The sequence below is a fragment of the Pseudopodoces humilis genome, chromosome 22, assembly GCF_049639895.1.
Source record: "Pseudopodoces humilis isolate 2021_Gansu_Grassland_sample_001 chromosome 22, ASM4963989v1, whole genome shotgun sequence".
Classification (NCBI taxonomy): domain Eukaryota; kingdom Metazoa; phylum Chordata; class Aves; order Passeriformes; family Paridae; genus Pseudopodoces; species Pseudopodoces humilis.
The window spans coordinates 7806316-7826038 of record NC_142221.1 but is presented as its reverse complement, the minus strand read 5'-3'; the positions used below and the strand labels follow the sequence as shown (position 1 = coordinate 7826038).

Sequence of the window (19723 nt, the reverse complement as noted above, 5' to 3'; positions counted from 1 at the left end):
CCACTGGGTATCCATCCTCCCGCTGTTTAAGGATAGTTGTTACTGAGACAAACTTTGCAATGATGTAATAATTTACCAGAAGCCATTATTACTGACATGCTTCTTCTCAGCATTTTCTTCCCTTCCATCACTGCTAATTGCCAGAGCCCTCTGCATCAACAGGAACTTTCTTCTTTTCAACATTCATTCAGTGTCACTGCATCGTAATCCATCATCTGGGATGGCTTTGCCCAGACAATTGATAATGGCCTTTAGCATCATTTTCAGAGCACGATGCTTCCAGGATCCACGGATGGGCCAGAGCTTGGCATTAAGATTTCAGAAGAAATGCCATCTTCACCAAGCCCCCTTTTTTTTCCCATTACTGTGGAAACAGAGACTAATAAGCCAGTAGGTCAATAATGCTGGGCCATTAACCTGATACATCTCCTAATGTATGGGCATCCTTAGCATTAGGGGGGCTGTAAGTGGGGCATTTTTTGGCTCTTGGTGATCGCAGTGGGAGCCCTGGCAGCTGCTGCAATGTGATTTTATGTCGCTCCCTAGTGGCAGGAAGAGAGGCTTTTGAGTCAGCCCCGTGCTTGTCTGCACCAAACTTGGGTGTTTCAGCAGCAAATGAGTCCCTCTGGACAGTCCTCCAAAAATATCAGAGCACCAAGACCTGCATGAAGAGTAACAGAGACCTCACCCTCCACAGCCAGGCCTCCACGGTCCCCCAAGCAAGGATTTTGGTCCCAAATCAGAATAGATGCTTTTTGTCCCATTCTTCTCCTCCAAAGGACTGGCTTGTCTACTCTGTGCCAGAACAAATTCTTCCACGGGCTTCTTTATGGATTTTCCAGCATTCATAGGTGTAGGATGCAGGCATAGGAATGGAAATTTAAAGTCAAGATTTCCCATCAAGCAGGCACAGCCAGGCAACACAAGAGAAACATGGAGAAGACTGCAGAATTTCCTGTGAGGTTGAGCAAAGTTCACACTTTTAAATATGGCCAGGTTGGCCTCAAAATATCTCTCCATCTATTTATAAATCATTCCCTTTTAACTCTTAGAATATTAATTAAATTGGAAGGAGGCTTGCAAGTCAAAGTCTTTGCCTGTATAAATAAATCAATATCTGTGGAAATGGGTGGAGTTAAGACAGTTTAGAGTGACAGGAGCCTCACACTGTAACTCTGATTTCCTTGTCCACATTCACAGTATCTGCACATAATTAAACAAGTGACACTCAACGAGTCTGTCCCCTCCTGGTAGTCCAGCTGTGGTCTGATATTGCCATCATTGCCTGGGTTTCCTCTACCTGATAGAAATATTTAAATTTCCAGCACATCAGCAGTAAAAGTGTGCATTTGCCCCATTTTATTGAGTTCATTTCAACTCTGATGAGCGTGTCCATGGCAAGCTTTGGGGAGAGCACAGCAAGCTCTCATGGCTGCTTCTTCAGGTATCCCTCATCTGGGACACTCTGGGTCTGCAATGCTGCAAAATCCTCCCAGAAAACCTCTGCAAGCCATCCTGCCTGCTCTGCCACAATGTCTTCTCGCAGGAGAGTCCCTGGTGTGCTTTTCTCAGTGCAGAATAAATGAATTTTCCAATGAGCAGATAAAATGGGAATGGCCTCAAGAGCCTGTGTGTGTGAGGAGAGCTACAGAGATATGACTGTGCTCTCTTCTGATCATCCATTTTTCTGAGCTTTCATTGCTGCCTGGGATTCTCATACCTGGCATGGGCCTTTTTTACCATCAGGTACAGCTTAGACTTCCAAGGAAGACTTCTGTGCTTGCAGACCAAGAGGGCTCCAGTGTGTAATGAAAGACTTCAGGCCTTTCCTTTGGATTCATGGTTATTATTCAGGCCCTGTACAGCACATGGACTATTGATCACATGGCCCAGCCTAATGACCACATTTTCCTTTTCAAGGTGATTTATGAATTTTACTTAACAGCTTTCCAAAACGTCCCTCTGAATAATTGCCATTATCCCAGCTCTGAGCTGTGCAGTGGAAGAAGATCACATGCCACGGCCAAGGTCCCACGCAGTCAGAGAACAGGAGAACATGGTCCCTGGGCTGAGCTCAGACCTCTCCCATTCCTCTTGGTGATTTGTTTTGTGCCCTCGTTGCTGACACGTGTTGCGTAGTCAGGAGAACTGTGGTGAAAAGCTCAGCTATTAAAAGCAAGCCCATTTTGCTGCAATACATAACCTTTTTCTTATCCCACACAGTTTAGGAAGGTTAGCTTAAAATTATCAAAGGTGCCACAATTTTAGATGCCTGGATGCTTTCTCTGGGCCTAGCCAAATTAATATTCCTGAAGCATCTTCTTATGTGGGATGTGAAGAGCCAACAAGGGCTCATTTCCCTTCCATCTACTGTCCTTTTTTTTCTGTCTGTTTTGAAGGGAAAGGGGAATAATTATCTCCTGCTTTTCAGGGCAGCTGGTATGTTACATACTGTATGGTTCCTTCAAATCTTTGTGCTTTTTTTCTGAAATATTGTTACAGGTTTCAGGGTTATAGAATCATGGAATGGTTTAAGGGGCTTTAAGGTCATCCACTTCCAACCCCCTGCCATGGGCAGGGACACCTTCCACTGTCCCAGGTTGCTCCAAGTCCCATCCAGCCTCACCTTGGACGCTGCCAGGGACCCAGGGGCAGCCACATCTGCTCTGTGCCAGGGTCTCACCACCCTCATAGGGAAGAATTTCTCCTGGACATCTAACCTAAATTTCCCTTCTTTCAATCTGAAGCCATTTCCCCTTGTCCTGTCATTACAGTTCCTGATGAACAGTCCCCCTCCAGCTTCCCTGTAGCCCCTTCAGACACTGGAAGGTGCAGTGAGGTCTCCACACAACCTTCTCCTCTCCAGCCACTCCTTTCTCAGCTTCCATAAGGAAGGGGCTCATTTTATCCATGTCCACACTCTCAGCCTTTTCCTGCTTTTTCCTTTTTCAGCCTTTCATGGGGGACAACTACTGTGACTCCATCAACAACAGAGCTTTCTGCAACTATGATGGTGGGGACTGCTGCGCCTCAACAGTCAAGACCAAAAAGGTAGGGATGCCCCTTCTTCTTTTCATGGGAATTCCTTGCTGAGTGCTGCTTTGTGCCTTGAAAAAAAAAAATTTTTGCTCAAAAAAGGGAGGTCCAAGGTCTCAGAAGGACCTTCAGCCCAAGCAGCAGCTCACCACAGCCAGTGAGTTCTTGCTGGTTTATTTATTATCCATCCTCAAGGCTCCAAAGGGAAACCAAGGGTTAGAAATCACTAGAAAAATAGGAGAGAGTAAAAGGAAAGCATCATTGTGGATCTGTGCTTTGATCCATGTGTGCCCACGTGTGCCTGGCTTGCTGCTGACTGTCCCATCCCAGAGTGGGACAGAGAAGAATGTGGAGCAGGACAGCAGGGCTGGGTGGAGATGTCAAATATTTTCTGGACAGAGACCACATAGACCAGAGCCTTGTAAAAAGAGACAAGATAGTGACACAGATCTATAAAATCATTATTTAAGGTAGGGAGGATGCTAAGGAAAGTAAAATCCACTGTTTTTTATCGCTCAGCAATGAGGGGGTGAAGTGATAATTTCCTGGAAGCAAGATCCAAACAGACGAAAGAACATCCTTATTGGCACAGTGTGTGTTTGAGTAATAGGATGCATTGCCACAGAGTATTATTAAGAACAAAAATATATTTGAAGTCAAAAAAAGAGCAGGCCTATTTGTGGAGCTTTGCTCCATCAGTGGTTATTAGACACTGTGATCTGGATGCAGTTTCTGGCTGAGGAATATTTGAACCCTTGAGTGCTTGAGCCTAAGGAAGAGTCCCTCCACACACATCCCCCTTTTTTCTGGTTCTTTAACACACATTTCTGAGCACTGTTAGAGACAGTGACTGGAGTGATAGAGCTTGTGGCTTGGAGCAGTACAACATTTTATAGGTTTCTAACCAGAAGGGATTTGGAATGGGTTTGGAATCCCAAAAAATAAAGCAAATTTTAGCCTCTGCCAGGTGAATATTTTACCTTATCTTCCAAATTTGTGTGTAGAACAGAATGAAAAATCCAGCTGAGTTACATATCTGATACATATTAATAAATAATAAAACCTGAATGAGCTTGGGCTCAGCATATATGACACCATCCATGTCAGCCACCCAGCTGAGGGAGGAGTTCCTCTCTACAGGGGAGCCAGCTTTGGCTGGAGATTTCTTTTCCTTGGTTCAGCATTGTGAGCTGTCTCTGCTCCATCTGGGAACACTGGGGAAGGGAGATGGACATGCCTTGGCAAGTGGAAAGAGTTAATTTCTCCTCTGGGGAAAATGCAGGGGAAGAGGTCATTTCTCTAGCTGTGCCCTTTTTGGACAAATATCCCCCTCTATTGTGGTGTTCCTTTTGAAAAAAAGTCCTGGACCCACGTGCAGGGAAGCGTAGGCAGGGGAGCTCCTCTGTTCCCCATGGGTGGAGTGGGGCATGGAGACTCCAAAAGGGGCTCCCTGGTGAAACAAGCACTGAAGAGATGAGCAGGATGACAGACAGTGGCTCATCCTCAGTTATCTCCAAAAAGAGATTCCTGTCTCTGGCTGATTTTCCACCTCCTTGGGAGGAGCAGCCCAACAGCAGCACAGCTTGCTCGCTGACCTCCCACCAGCCGGGAGGGCAGAGCTGGAAGTGCCCGGTAGCTCAGCATGGTGTAGGTCTTCTCCTCCCAAAACAGCCTGCCTGGGAAACTTTATCTCACTGCCTGCAGGCTGCAGAGCAGGCGATGAAAAATCCCAAGCAGTGTCAGAAGAACGAAAGCGAGGTGCCTGGGAGGGGACTGACCCAAACCAGCCCCATCAAGACAGGAGCTAAGGGCACAACCAAAACACAAGGGATGGGAGAGCTGAATTGAGGAGGGGGGGAGGGATAGGATTAAGGTTTGGGAGCAGGATTTATTGCTGTGCAGGGAGTTGAGACCAAGTGGGATCTGCACAGAGTTGTGAACACTTACCAGCCAGGCGACTCACGCTCAAAATATCTGCTGCTTCCCTGCCACCCAGAAACCAAGTGACCTCCCAAGGAGGGGAAGCACTTTGTAGCCCAGTGGGTTGCTGTTTTCTGTGCTAAAACTGCTCGGTGCAAAGGGCAAATGGTCAGACACAGGCAGCTGGTCACACGTCTGATGGATTTTCCCCATGGAAGGGGAGGTTTTGTAGCTTTTTGGAGATGAGTCTGCTTTCACTGACTTCCCTGGGAGCTGGGTCAATGGAACTGGGGAACTAGATTTGCCCTAGCTGGCAGTTTAGAACACCCCATCCTCGAGATCACACAGTTGGAGGGGTGAGCCATGGAGCCCATCACAGGCCTGGCATGCATTCAGCTCCCAGAATCTCCTCCTCTCTCCCAAAACACCAACAGCATCCCAGGACCTGAATGAGACTCCTGGGAGAGGTGAGGAAAACCGCCTCCTCCTTGGATCTTCCACACTAAAAGCAAGATGCTAAGTCCCAGTCTATTACATTTATAGGGTAAAAGGGGGAATCGTAACCCAGCCAGGGGGGCTGTGGGGTCAGAGTCAAGGAGGCAGTGGGAGAACCTCGCTCCTGCAAAGCGGCTGCCGACACCTGCAGCAGCAGCCGTGGGCCGTGGGGCTTGGCTCTCCCAGTTATTTTCCCATCTGAAGTTTTTGACTGAGACCAGATTTCAGGACAGGCTGTTCAAATACAGCCCTCTCTTTGAAGAGGTTTATGAGTGGAGCATTACAGGAGATATTCCAATGGGAAAAACAATGAAAGGTGAGAGAAAAGGGAGCTGAATAAAAATACTCCGCATACCAAATCCTTCCAGCACAGTTTGCCACCTACTTAAAAAGGCACAGTTTTAAAATACACATTGGGTTTAAAAGCCAAAATCCTGGAGGAGACATAGGGAGGGGCAAGTCCAGCTCTGTTAATTCCAATACCAGATGAGGATGTATTTTCATATGGTTGTAGAGAGAATGAGACACATGAAAGAGACTGCTTTGCTCCTTTTCTTTCAGGGTTACATACTATGTGGCAGATGTGTCAGTCTTTTAAAACCCCTACAAGTTTGCCCATAAATGTCCAACATTTATACAACACCTGTTTTTCTCCCAAAATGTCACAGGACATTTTAAAAGCTTTAGATTTATCATCTTTTCCCCACAGCAGCCATTGCTGAGGTGACACATGGTTCACATTTAAGAGAACATAGCAACTCCACACATTATTTTGGGAAAGGGCTGAAGATTAACATTGCACCATGTGAAGATTCAGGAGTCAACAGTCGAGTAAGAGCTGGCTTCAGATCTTTAGTGTCCGCAAACTGTCAAGACTTAAGTTTCACTGCAGCCCCGCCACCCTCCCCAACACACTTTGGGCTGCACACAGTGCTGTGAACAGGCTGCCTGAAAGCAAAATGCTTCAGCCCAAGTTCACTTTAAATCCGAGCCCTCTTACTTAATGTGAGATTTTGCACGCCCCTGTTTTGTTGCCCTGAAAATGCACAAGGGACTTCCATGCTTATCCCATGTTTTCCCTTTGCATTTGAACATTAGCAGTGAGTGACCTTGTGGATTCCGTCAGCGAGCGGGGAATGGAGCAGTGTGACTTATCTGACCAAGCACTGACTAATCAGCACTGCTGCTTAGATAGGAAATAATGAGTATTTGCCCTGCACTGCTCACAATCAGGCTGGAGAGCTTAAAAGAAATCATTAAAGGCCTCTTTTGAATGCTGCAAGTGGCAACGAATAAATTCAGTAATAATCTGGGCATAAATTCGAGGCAAGTGCAGTCAGAAAGCAGGAAAAAGAGACATTCATCAGCTTAATTATTTGTTGTGCGCTAATTGATGAGCGTCGCCCTGCAGTGGGCGAGAAGCCAGGGCTGGCACAGGGACGAGTGCCACCCAGGGAAGCAGGGACACGGGCAGGCTGTGTGGGGAGCAGGGGGCTGATGGCAGATCTGTTGCTGGGGCAGAGGACGGGGCCGTGCTGCTCACAGCTTGCCCTGTGCATGACCCAGGAGCAGCTTTGAGAGACAGGAAGGCCAACCTCCAAGGGAGAGAAAGCTTCTGTTGTGTATCTGGAGGGGATAAAGTCTTCCGTGAAGGACAAAGCAAAATCCCATCTCCTTTTAATCTTCCTCCCCTCCTGACCCAGCACAGGTTGCCAGCTCCCTTCTGCCTGGCTGCTCTAGGAAGCTGCTTCTTGCTTTGTATCCTGCCACAGATAAAAGAAGACACTATTTTCTAAAACATTACATACGTGACACTGCCAGAGTGGGGGAAATAAATAACCTGGGCATAACTGGCTGTCTCTGGGCTCTTGGCCGCCTGCGAGGAGCTCATGGGGTGTGCAGCACTGCTGGGAGAGGCTCTGGCTGCTTCCTCTGATTCATTTCAGGAAATCTTCTCTCCAGTAACTGTCTCCTCCGCTTCTTTTCTTCCCCTTCCCTTTTATAAGTTTTCCCTAGACAAGACTGTCTAGAAAAGCCTCACAGAAATGAGAATTTTTTTCTTTAGGCTCTGCTTACGTACTTTGTTCCAGCCTCGGATTGCAGATTTGCCTGGTTGAAGGTCCTGCAGTCTGGTCCCTGTAGATTTAAATACACTGAATTTGCTGTTTTAAAATTCCCTCAATTTCAACCATTTGTAAAGGGTGAACTTTCATCTGTCTTTCCTCTCTGCCTTTCCTTTTTGTCACAGAAGGGATAAACCTACAGCTCCCATGAGAAAAACCTGCCTCACTCAGTTATCACTCAGGTTTTCCTTCCACTGTTTCTCCCCATAGCACTTGGTAAAAAAAGAGAAAAATTGTCCTGTCCCTTCAGCCTCTTGACATTTCTGTCCAACACCTTGGAGAGGAAAACCAGCAAGTGCCCCGGCGGAAAACAAATGAGGACTTGTGGTAGATAGAGGGCTGTGTGGGATTCATCCAAAGCTTTGCTTATCTAAAAGATAGGCCAGTTATCAAAACCTCTTCAGAGACTTTATGGCCGAGAATTCAAGGCCTAAAGAAAGGAGCTTTGAACTGAGGGGCTGCTGCTGGCTCCAGCAGGGATTTCCAAAGGCTGTCCCTGTCTCCCCAGGAAGTGGGGGGGATGAGTCTGCACTCCTGCCCCTAAGGCAACAGAAATAACCACTTCTCGGTATTTTGGAGAAATAAGCACCTTCTCCCAGCTCTCTGACTGCAGCAGAGACCTGTCTTAGGCAATCTCAGATCGTTCTCCATTGCCACAACATAGTTTTGAGGCAGTTGGTGCCATTAGAAGCTTAAGTGACCACCCCAGCTGAGGAAATCTTGTTTTTCCAGAAGAACTGATGATCCTGCTGCGATGCTTCTCCTGACTGCTCGCCTGTCCCCAGCTGGGCGTGTTTGTCAGCTCTATAATTAGCCAGGGAGATACAATGAATGGTGGGTGAGCAGGGAGGAAGGCAGGATACAATGCTGAGTGTTGCCTCATGCCTCTGGAAGCGGCTGAACGCTCCAAGCACGCGTGTTCTCCCCGACGTGTGGGTGAACTCACTTCCCCACCGGCCCTCGGTCACAGGCTCGGTGGCTGTAGCTGTTTGCCATGTGAGAGGAGCGTTTCCAGTCAGGGTTGGTTGGGATGGGAGCTTATTTTGGGGCTCAGAGCTTGGTTTCATAATCCTTCAGGGAGGCTTTCCAGGCGTCAATAAATTAAAAGCAGTGATGGTAGTAGCACATGTTGCCTATCCTGAGAGAACTGTTCTTGGCTTCAAGGGACGTGGGGCTTCCCACAACATACGGCGTTCCCAGGGGATGTGCTGGTGGAGGGTGTTTGCTTTGCTATCCGACCTCACTTCATTAGCAAGTGTTACAAAAAACAGCGAGCAAACCTTCCCTGCTCCACCGCCAGCTATTTGTCCTCTGGGTGGTCTGGCTCCTATTAAATCTTTGGTGATTATTTAGACTAATTACATTCATGTTTGCACAATCAGTAGCACGAGAGTAGGAAGCACAGCTGATTGCTGAGCAACTGAGCTCCGTGTGGTTTGGCAAACAGGCTCCCTCGCTCTGCTCTGCGGGCAGGCGGGGATGCGGGATCCATGCGGGCTGGGCTTTCCCGGGAATCCCTGCTGGCTTTGGGCCATCCTGCTCCCACTGGTTCTGGTGAGGCTGCTCCCAATTTGCATACGATGGAGAGAGCAGAGCATCTGTTGGGTTCAGCTGAGCTACGTCTCGTTACACCACCGTTTCTGGTTTCATTGGGGGAAAGTTCAGTTTATGGTGGGGTAGTTAACAAAATCTCGAGTTTTTAGAACTGCATGTGCTGCCTGGAGAGGAGGTTTCCTGCCAGCTTTGTCTTCCCAGGCCCTCTGGAGCAGTGCCCTAGGTGTGAACCCACATACCAGTGCTCAGAGCTAAAACGGGGCTCTCCCTTGCTCCATTATCTCAAACTGGTGACCTCGATGCTGAAAACCGGGAAGACCCTTCCAAGATGCTTTTTTATCCCACAAGAGCCTTGTCAAGGAACAGAATAGTCCCTGGTGTTAGAGCTGGGAGGTTCTGGGGAGGCACAAGGCTGTGACACTCAGCACAGGCTGCCACACTTATCTCCCAGGCCGCACTGCCCGCGAGGCTCTGCCTGCAGCAGGGCCTCCACAGCCCCAGCGAGGCCTGTCTGGGAGATTTCGCAAACACTTCAGGGCTGAAATCTAACAACAGCCTGTTTCCCAACACTTTGCAGCCCTCCTCCCCTGTTTCCCCCTCCCTGGGCCTGATCCTGCCCTGGTGCTGCTGTGAGCCAACCCCAGGCATGGACAGAAGGCACAGCCAGGTCAGCCTGATACCAGACTCTGTGAGGGACGAGCTTACAGCCTTTTCTGAGCTGTTTTCCATCCCTTCCTGTACCTGTCTGGGATATCTCCTGTCAACATTCCCACCAGTTCCCTACGGACTGGCCTTTCTCAGCAGGGATCTGCCTTGGGATGTCACCAGCCTCTTCAGATAGGTGCATGTAGCGAGGAGTTATGACCTCTCACTCGTTCCATGACCTGCATCCTCGTTCTGCATTGCTCTGTTGCATTGTTGTCTTCCTTCCCACACTCAGGAGCACGGCATCCAGGACAAATCTAGCCTGTTTCTAAGAGGCAGCTTGAGTTTTATCCAAGGTCTCATCACTCAGTGTGGGGGAGGATGCATAGGGCTCCCGTGGAGAAGGAAGTCTGAGGTCATGCACCGTGCAGCAGTGGTGGTGAGTTGGTTGAGATGTTTTGAGTTACACCTGGGCATCTGTGCCAGTCTCCTGCCCATCCTGTGAGCCCACACCTGCTGACCTTGCTCCTCTAGGTTCAGAGCAGGATGTGTCATGACCTGCACACTCCAGGTGACAGGAATGAAGGAGGTTGTATCTCTTTTCTCTTGATGACAGATAGTCTGTGGTCCAGTGTGGTTCTGGTGTGACTCACATTCCCCTGAGCGTTGTTGATCCAGTGCCATGACTGTTCTGGATCATCTCCAAGAGCTGTGTGTGTAGGTGTTCTTCACTTCTGTCTTTTTCAATCTATTTTAACTGGTCTGAGGGTACAGTATCTTGTATTACTTTATCAGATGTCCAAGACAGGCCCTAAGCTTAATTTTTAGCTTTTTCTTCTCACCCTCCTAGACACTGTCTGGGTTTTCTACATGGAGAGATGGACGTAGGTGAAATGCAGGGCTTGGTGTTTTGGAGGAAGAGGAGCTGACTCCTTACTCCTGGGTCTACAATGAGTCTATCTGGAAATTCCAATGCAGGTCATGTATTCTGGTAATGAGCTGGGCTTTCACAGACCTATTTAAAAAGAAAAGAGGTAGTTAATCTTGGAGTATGTATATCTGGGCTGCACACCTAAACGGGCTATCATTCATTGAAAGGTTCAGCATTTATTATTTCTAGCACATCCAGCAGCTCTATTTCATGGCTGTGTACTCCAGAGGCTGTCACTGTGTGAGCCCAAGGCAACAGACAGCCCTTCTTCTAAGGGGTTTTACAGTTTCCTTGACCTGGTACTTCAGACAGTCCCAGCAGATTCTGTGTGTGAGTTAAATTCCCTAAATACCTATGGAAATCAGGTCCTTGGGGAACTCAAATGTGTATTTGTTCTAAATGTTGTTTAAAGTGGGAAACTCTGTATTACCACTAAGTTTTTGGAGAATTTTGTCATGTCTAATATGACTGTGGCTGTGCTCATTACCCATGGAAATCTCTGCCTTTTCACATAATAGAAAACTGATCTCTGGAGCTCACTGCCATAAGACAAAACAATTCATCTATCTGGACAATAGCACTGTAAAAATCAAATTGCATAAAAAGCCTCCATAAGGGACATAAAGTGAATAAGACTGATCTGATCAGGAACAAACCTTTTCCATCAGGCTACCCACTGCTGGGAACTGCTGCTGAGCCACAAAGCTCTCTGCTCTGGGGGCCACTACTCTGCCCCAGAGGAAGCTTCTGCTTTTCTATCCATGACCACTACAGGGAGAAAATGAACAGCCAGACATTTCTTCTCTAGTTGCTCCATCTCCCCAGGAATTGGCTGTAATGCAGCAGCAATCCAGTCTCGTACATGCACCTTTTCAGGCTGCTCCAGGGCTGAGCACAGCCTGTGAGAAAGCAAAGAGGAAAACAAGGGATTCACGAGGAGAAATGGAAGGAGAGGGAATGAAGGAGGTGGAGCACTTAAGGCAACATCAAACTCCTGCCAGTTTGGTGTCTAAGGCTGCTGTTTTGGCAGAGAGTAGGTGAGGGGAATGTGAGCTGGTGGTTTGGAGACAGAGTCATGCAGGGCTTTCTCTCCTGGCTCTGATGTTCCCACAGGTGAAATGGGACCATGTTTGGAATCTCTGTGCCTGCAGCACAACCTGCTTAAGCCTGGGCAGCAGCAGAGACGAAGTGCAGTAGGCTGTCACCACTAATTTCAGACACTTTACTGAAATGACTGAATTGGGTGTGTGGCTGACCTGTGCTCAATGCAAAGTGTGGATCCATCTTCCCTGTCTATCCTCGGAATTAAGGGGCCACTTAATCACCTTTGTCAGGTTGTTGCAGGCAAACACAGGGAATCCAGGCCAGGGAGAGGAAGAAGCTTGATCAAGACAAATGAAAGAATCGGGTTCCCAGGTCTCGCCTCCAGCCAGTAGCTTCACTGTACATCAGGGAGGATTTTTTAAGTCAAAATCATTGCCAAATCCAGATTGAACTGAATGATTCAGGATAAAATAAATGAAAATAGGGGAAAACTCCAGGCGTACTTAAATGTTTTGTTTGAGCACTTTCTAAGTGAAACAAGTTTTTATTTCAAGACATAACTTTTGCTGTGAAATAGTCTTTTTTATTTGTTTGTCTTGAAGGGAAAGGTCAAACATGAAATGTAGCAGATAATCTAAACCAAAATGTTTCCTTCTACGCTGAAGAGAAAAACACAATTTTTATTTTGCATGTATCTTTTCTTTTTCCTTTCCAGTATTTTAACTCAGTCATTAAAACAATCCCTCCTCAGCCTCATCCCCAAATCCCATTGTTTGCAGACTTCTCTGTTTTCCTATCTAAGAATATTCAAAACACTGTGATACGAGACTGTCCTGCTCGGGCTGGCTTCTGTTGGATCAAGTGACCCTTAAGCTCCTATTGTTTTCTGCAGTTTATAAACTTATTCAATTGCCAGTTATTTGGATTCATTTGCTTCTAACTTTTTGGACTCTTCCTTCTCTTTGCAATCTCCATATTTGCGCAATTGTAGATTCCGATTATTCACTGATTATTTAGTTCAAAAGTCACTGAGGCCACGGCTTGATGAAGAGTCATCACCCTATTCCACCTGGAGGGTCGGGTCTTCTGTGGATGGAGTCAAAAGTAAGGGGAGGAGGCTCTCTAAGCCCTGATTTGGTGATGAGCATTGGCTATTTAGTGTCTCTGTCAGCACGTCCCTGCCTTAGGCTTCCCAGTTGTGAAATAAAGCTCCACACCCCTCCTTCCCAAATTGTGTGCGTCAGGAGAAAGGCATCCTGGAGAGGGACAGGCAGGGACTCGTGTGGAAGGTCTAGATGGAGATGACATTCCTAGGTGGGCTGTGGGTGATGCATGGGGAACAGGCAGAGTCGGGCGGCGTAGCCTGCAGGGAAGTGTTTGTGAAAGGGAGAGTGAACGTGTGGCAGCAGAGCCAGGGGGAGCAGGCAAAGGTGTGCAGCCCTCCCTGGGAACACTGGAACAGGTTGTGGCACTGCCTTGGAAGGAGTGTAAAGGAGGGGAATGAGGTCATTTGTTCAGTCTGTGCAGATGGGAGAAATTCTTGGGAATTCACTTCAGGGCAAGTGAAACACTTGTCCCACTGCCTTTTCTGCAGGTAAATACTGTGATGCAATAGGCCCAAATCAGCTTTCAGTGGCCAGGCATCACAGGCTGTCGTTTCAGCTCCTTCCCACGCTTCTCCAGAGGGGTCACAGAGAGATGACAGATGGTGGATGCAGCAGTCTCCCACTGCATTCCTCTGCTGTGCCTCAGTGCCATTAGCTGCACCCCCTGATTCAAACACAAGAGGTGTTCAGAGAAGTCTCTGCTGGACTCCAGGTCTGTGAGACAGTTCTTGGTTCTGCTCCTGAGGAATTCAACCCCAAGAACATTCATAGTTAAATGCACAAATGGACTTAAATAGCAGCACCCAAACCATAGCCCTTAAGAGCCTCAGTGCAGCACCAGCCCAGCTCTAACATAAATCACTGTGAAAAATAACATAGTGAGGATTGCAGCTGATCTCTGAAGATTTCACCTCAGACATCTTTTGTTCTCCAGGCTGCTGTTAGGTGTGTTCCTTCCTTCATGCCTTTGTGTTTTTTGGTTTCTTTCCCAGGTGACACCATTTCCTATGTCCTGTGACCTACAAGGAGAGTGTGCTTGCAGGGACCCCAATGCCCAAGAGCACAACCAGAAAGATCTCCGTGGCTTCAGTCTTGGGTAAAGCCAAGTGACATGGAAAGGAGGACCACACTGCTCAAGGCAGGCTAGGAGAGACACCACATCCCTTTTGGTATCGTTTTTAACATTTAGCTGCTCAACTGGATGGCATTTCTGCACCAGGGACCCTTAGAATTCAACCAGTCTGCCTTTAATTTTTGTCCAAGGAGAACTCAAAGTAGGGGTTTATGTATTAATTATATCTAAAATAGTGACGATGAGGAAAAAAAACAAACGAGTCAAGTCAAGACGACTTTCATGTATCAAAACAGCATGTTATGCCCACCTAATTTGAACAGTTCATATCTAGATTCAAGGCGAGAAACAAACTATTTATGTACACATATTTATAGAAATAAGTAGAGAAAGAGAGAGAGAGAAAGAGTGAGAGATTATGATCAACACAAAAACACTTTCCCCTCCCCAGCACTCACAACTCAGACCATTCATGGAAGAGGCTGAGCTCTTGGAGGACCCCAAGCTGAGCCTTTTCTGATGCTGAATGCCGAGGTATCGCATGCTCGGGGCACTGTGGTTCGGGTGGGATCTCCACGGGGCTGGGCCTCTTGGCAAGTGATTTGCCAGGCACCCAGCCAGCTTGAGAGGTGGGATGCATCTGCTCCTCACAGGAATGCTACTTCCAGCCAGGCAGCTCAGCAGACTGCAGTGGCCTTTCTGTACAGCTCCTCCTTCTCCCCCTGCCCTCAAAGAGCCAACAAAAAGCCCCCTGGTAGCCTGCAGGGCTTCTGGGATGTTTCTGTGTGGAGCAGGGCAGGTGGTCCAGTGCTGGAGTGAGGGAGTGGGGAGTCTAAGGGCTGGCATGGAGGAACATGGATGATTGCTTCTGAGGAGCACAGAGAGGGGAGCTCGCGCCCGCACTTGTCACTGAGCATGTCTGCTGCTGCTACTCCTGCTGCTATGTCCCATACAAATAGTTTCCTTACTGTGTCAGGACAGGGTGAAAAACAACCCCATGCAAACCAAACAGTCTGCCTTAAAGCTTACCTACAACCTGCCTTTCAAACCCTCTGGTCTCCTCCTCAGCACTGGGGCAAGAAAACAGGACACCAGCCAGCCTAAGGAATCTGCTTTCTGGTCTCCACCCTGCCAAGTGGCTCTCTAGGCCTCCTCCACCCCACTCTTATGGTGATCTGATTCTGACAACTTCTTCATCCTCCTGTTTTCTGGGAGAGGGGAAGAGGAGGAGGAGATACCTGCCATTAGGAAAGGCCCATAGGAGACAGTATTAGAATTTTGGCCATATTTGTCAGTATTAAGCTGCCAGGCCAGTGGGTCGCACACTTGGGATAGACCAGGAGCCTAGCTGTCTGTAATCTTCCAGAAAGAAGGGCATTAGCTGCAGCAGACCTCGCACTTCCCTCTCATCCTTCTGCTTCAGCCCAGAGGGGAACATGTGCCAGACCCTTGGTGATTCCTTTCCTCACAGGATTCATTACATTGAGTCACCGAGATACCCAGGGCATCCAATGCTGCTGCTGCTAAAAACCATCCCAGGGAAATCCCAGAGATCTTTCCAGTGTGGCTTGGGCATGTGTCTGCTGCTCCAAGTTCCTGCCAGGAAGAACACACATCCAAAAGAGCATCCTTCCCAGTGTTAAGTTTGTTTGTTCCTTGGGACAGTCATGACTTGCACAATCTACTGGGCAAAGAGGAAAGGATTTTTTTCTAACTCCTGCTTTAGGCATTGGAGCAAGGCAGAAGGGTAAGGGGAGGGGTCGTTTAGCTCATAGAGATGGATGTAAAAATTATTTGGAGAACTAGAAATGGAAAAAATATAGAATAATAGGTGCAAGGAGCCAGGTTCTTGTTACCCACTGTTGGTGTTGTTTCTGTTGGAATGAACCAGAGAAGAATCTCAAGAACTTAAGTAGAGGCCTGGAGAGGTGATTGTCATTAAGAAGGTGAGGAGCTCTCTGTTGTGAAGCTCCAGCTATTCCTAGAGAAGTCCTGTCCATAGGAGCTGTGTGGATGGCTCTGCCCTCCCTGTGCAGGGGTATCCTGGAAAGGGAGGTGCAGTGGGATCAGGGTCCCTGCCATAGAATTAGACTGAACATCCCCCAGCTATGCAGTGGCATAAGCTTCAACTTCTGCCCCTCTCCTTCTGTGCAAAGGTTGATGCTTCCTTCTGGTCCCTTTGCCCTCCCCTGTTTTGCTGGCAGATTGTTTGTGTGCCACCCAGCCTATCAGAAGAGCTCACAACATCAAAAGCCTTTCAGACTGACAACACTTCACATCCTCAATGCCTGAGGTGTCTTGGCATGATTTCCCCTCTCCACCCACCTGGGTTTCATCCCAGCAGGGAGCCTCAGTTCAGCATCCTGAAAATGCCCTTCCCAGTGCAGAGCTCAGCACGGAGATTTCCCATCTGCTTTTCACACTTGGACAGTGCTCAGGAGAGACAGGTCTGTACATATTATTGCCACTTGCTGCTGTGGGCTCACAGGAGCTCAAGGCCAGCTGAGCCCCTCTGGCCAGCCCCTGCTTGCTGAGCTGGACACTTCAGCTCAAGGGAGACAGTGGCTTCTCACCAGCACAGCCTCACTCCTCAGCTTCCCTCCTGCAGTCCTGGTATGCCCCAACTCCCTTTCCCACTGACAGGTTTTCCATGCTGCTATTTGATTAATTTTTTTTTTTTTTAACTACTATGTTGGCACTGTCCCTCTACTCCAGTGTAGGGCTGATGGGTTTAGGAGTGGAAATAAGTTCTGTTCTGAGTCATATTAAATCCAATGGTTCGGTGTTTTCTTCCACTGGGACAAATCCCCTCTGCATTTTCAGGTGCTGTACCAAGCACCCAGAGGGATTCTGAGAGGGGAGCTGTGGGGAATGGACACCTGCTCAGGTCTTGTCCCCTGTGCTCCCAACCTCGGGCAAGGACGGCTGGATCCTCCCATCATCTACCACTGTATGGAACTCAAATTCCCAGTGGAGTCCTAGGAAAGACCTCCCAGACTGTGGTGGCCAGGGGGTGAAAGGTGAGAGGGACAACAACCACCACTTCCACCCGCTGAGCACAGGACAACATCAAACCAGAAGTTTGGGAGAAGAGAAGAGGGTGCTCATGCTGGTGAAATTTAGCTGCTCATAAAGCCCAGTTCACATTAGTGCCAAGATCTTCTCTGTCACAGATAGTGAGCCAGGGCTGCACCTTATGTGGGGCCACCAGGCTGTGGGGGATGTCCATGGCCAGCAGGAGGGAAAGCTGGAGCAGAAAGCGGCAAATGGTGCACGGTGGGGTGGGAAACTCCAATCAGCTGCTACCCCTCTCCCTCCCCACCCTCTCGCAGACAGGCTGAGCTGGTGTCCTCCTGCTTTTCTTGCATCTTCCGCTGTCCCCCCCAGGCTGAGAAAGGAGGATGGCACCAGAGGATTCTTGGAATCGGGTTCCAGCTACCTCCCTTCCAGTTTCAGTTTCACTTGGTTGTAACTGTCGGTTTGTTCTAGGTTTTACCTGTGTCTAAGAAAAAAAAAAAAAAGGGAAAAAAAAAAAGAGAGAGAAAAAAGAAAGCCCCATAGCCAACGAAAGTTTCTTGCTGCAAGAGATTCAAGTGGGGAAAAAAAATAACATGTGAGGCTTTACAGAGAGGAATAGAGACAAAAAAATAAAACAACAAAAACCCATAAAAAGTGGAGAAAAGAAAAAGAAAACCCACATAATCCAAATCCAAGAAGAGCAAAGCCTATTTTTGTGTGTTTGAAAGGAAAACACTGATTCTGCCAACTGAGTAGAGAGCTAGATACTAAGTGTAGATTTCCCTAGAAGTACCGTGAGGTTTTATAACATTGTCTGCTTTTGTTTTCCTTGTGTGTTGTGATAAGTCCAGGAACTAAGGCTAAGGGGTTATCCCCTGTTATATTGTTGTTTGTGGGGGGAGGGAGGGAGTGGAGTTTTTGTTTTGTTTTGTTTTTTCCAGATTATTTTTTTAAGTGTGTATTTGTGCTTATTTTTACGTTATCCAACTGTACATACTCATTTAACCAGTATTTCACTGTGCTCTAATTACTGCACTCAGAAGCACTGCACAGTCTGAATCCCGGAGAGCTGCGAGAGACTGGGAGTGAAGGGGGAAGGAGAAAGCTGCTACCTGAGCAGACAGGTGATTCCCATTTTGGGGAAGCGGGGTGCTGACCACCCCCTTCCCACACTCCAGCCCGTTGTGCCCATTTGAGGCCGAGCTAGAAGACAGGAGGGGATGGGGTGAAGTCAGCCAAGGCTAGGATGCTCAAAGCGGTTTCAGAGCTGGAAGTTTGGTCTTAGAATGATTTTGGATGCCATGGAAATTCCCAGCCTTTTGGCAGCATCTTGCCCTCTCCTGCCCAATCCCCAGAGGCCCCAGGGAGAGCTGATGGGCATGTTCATATCACTGGGAGAGGACCACATGCCCGACAGAGATACGCTCTAGATATCTCTAGATACCTTTATGGTTGTGGGGCCCATTTTGGTTTCAGGGGTGTAGCTGAGCTGATCTGTTTTACGTTTTTTCCATGTTATCCCATCCTCTGGGGAAGGCCATCTCTCTGCTGAGGGTGCAGCAGCACTCCTGCCTCCAGGTGACCTTATATGCTGGGCATACTGTAGCCCCGAGAACAGTCCCATTTCCCTGGAGGACCTTGACCACTGAGTTCAGTGGGAGCATGAGCAGGACATCAGCAGGAGCAGATCCAGGTGGCCCAAGATGTATTTCCTTGCAGCTACGGTCAACTTGGGCAATGGGGATTTGGTGCTGGGCTGTTCCTGCCACCTGGGGGGTTCAAACCCCCCCATTCCTATTAGCAGGAGCAAAGTGAGGCTTAATGTTTTGTTTCTGTCTTCATTTGGCAAACCGAGTTTTCCCCTTTTCACTGGATCTACACATCCAAGATTCATTAAGAATGAGAATCTCTTCCTCTGAGGCCACACTCAAGAGCTTGGGTTGGCTTCAGGTGTTTGATGAGGAGTCTTGGTGCTACTTGTTGGTGGTTTTAGTCCTGTTGGGTCGAGATGTGGAGCTAATGAGTCCAAGTTGTCTTTGGTTCCCATTCTGGCTTAGTTTTTAGTCTTTTGGTTATTCCTTCTTTTGGTGAGGCCACATTCAACCACCAGTTTCCATCTTCTGAGTGCAAAGAACCAGGGCTTTAATGAAACATTTCACCAGCAATTCGAGAGGGAATTGGAACCATTGTGGAGTTTGCATTGTACGGCCTCTGTAATTACGTACCTGTCTGCAGATGAGAGGCTGAATTTTGCTCCCATCAAGTCAACACAGGTTGTTGTTGTTGTTGACTTCACTGGGAGCAGGATTGAGCCATTCTATATATATAAATATATATATAAATATATATATGATATATATATAATATTATATGTGTAATATTATATATATATCAGTGTAATATTTACAAATAAAACTGTGATCTCGTCTAGAGAAAAATGTATTCATATTACCAACTGCTCTTCCATATTTATGTATCATATTGTATCTTTTTATTATAATTATTATGATTATTATGGTTATTATTATTATTATTATTATTTTTATTATTATTATGGAATCTTTCTTGGCACCTTTTGGAAGCCACGTCAACCAATACTCCAATGAAGTGCTGAGGATCTATTTTCACAAGAATTCTACTGGTCTACTGTATAAAAGAGAAAAGAAAAAAAAAAAAAAGAAACAAGCAAAATACAGTTCAACCCTTAATTCTGTACCTCACGCCTGTACGTTTGCTGCTCCAATTTTGGGTTTTATTTTGCGTTCGTTTGTTTTTAACG

At 47.5% G+C, this 19723-nt stretch overlaps 1 protein-coding gene across 2 annotated transcripts in view; it reads left to right on the top strand.

The window, feature by feature from the left end:
- PAPPA (pappalysin 1) overlaps window positions 1-19397 on the top strand; it is a 177239-nt gene extending 157842 nt beyond the window's left edge. For both annotated transcript variants that reach the window (XM_088065841.1, XM_005527194.3), the window contains 2 exons: window positions 2953-3051; window positions 13847-19397. In XM_088065841.1, the coding sequence (XP_087921967.1) occupies window positions 2953-3051; window positions 13847-13954 (207 nt within the window). In that variant the 3' untranslated portion in view covers window positions 13955-19397. The remainder of the gene's footprint in view (window positions 1-2952; window positions 3052-13846) is intronic.
- Window positions 19398-19723: the final 326 nt, after the last annotated feature.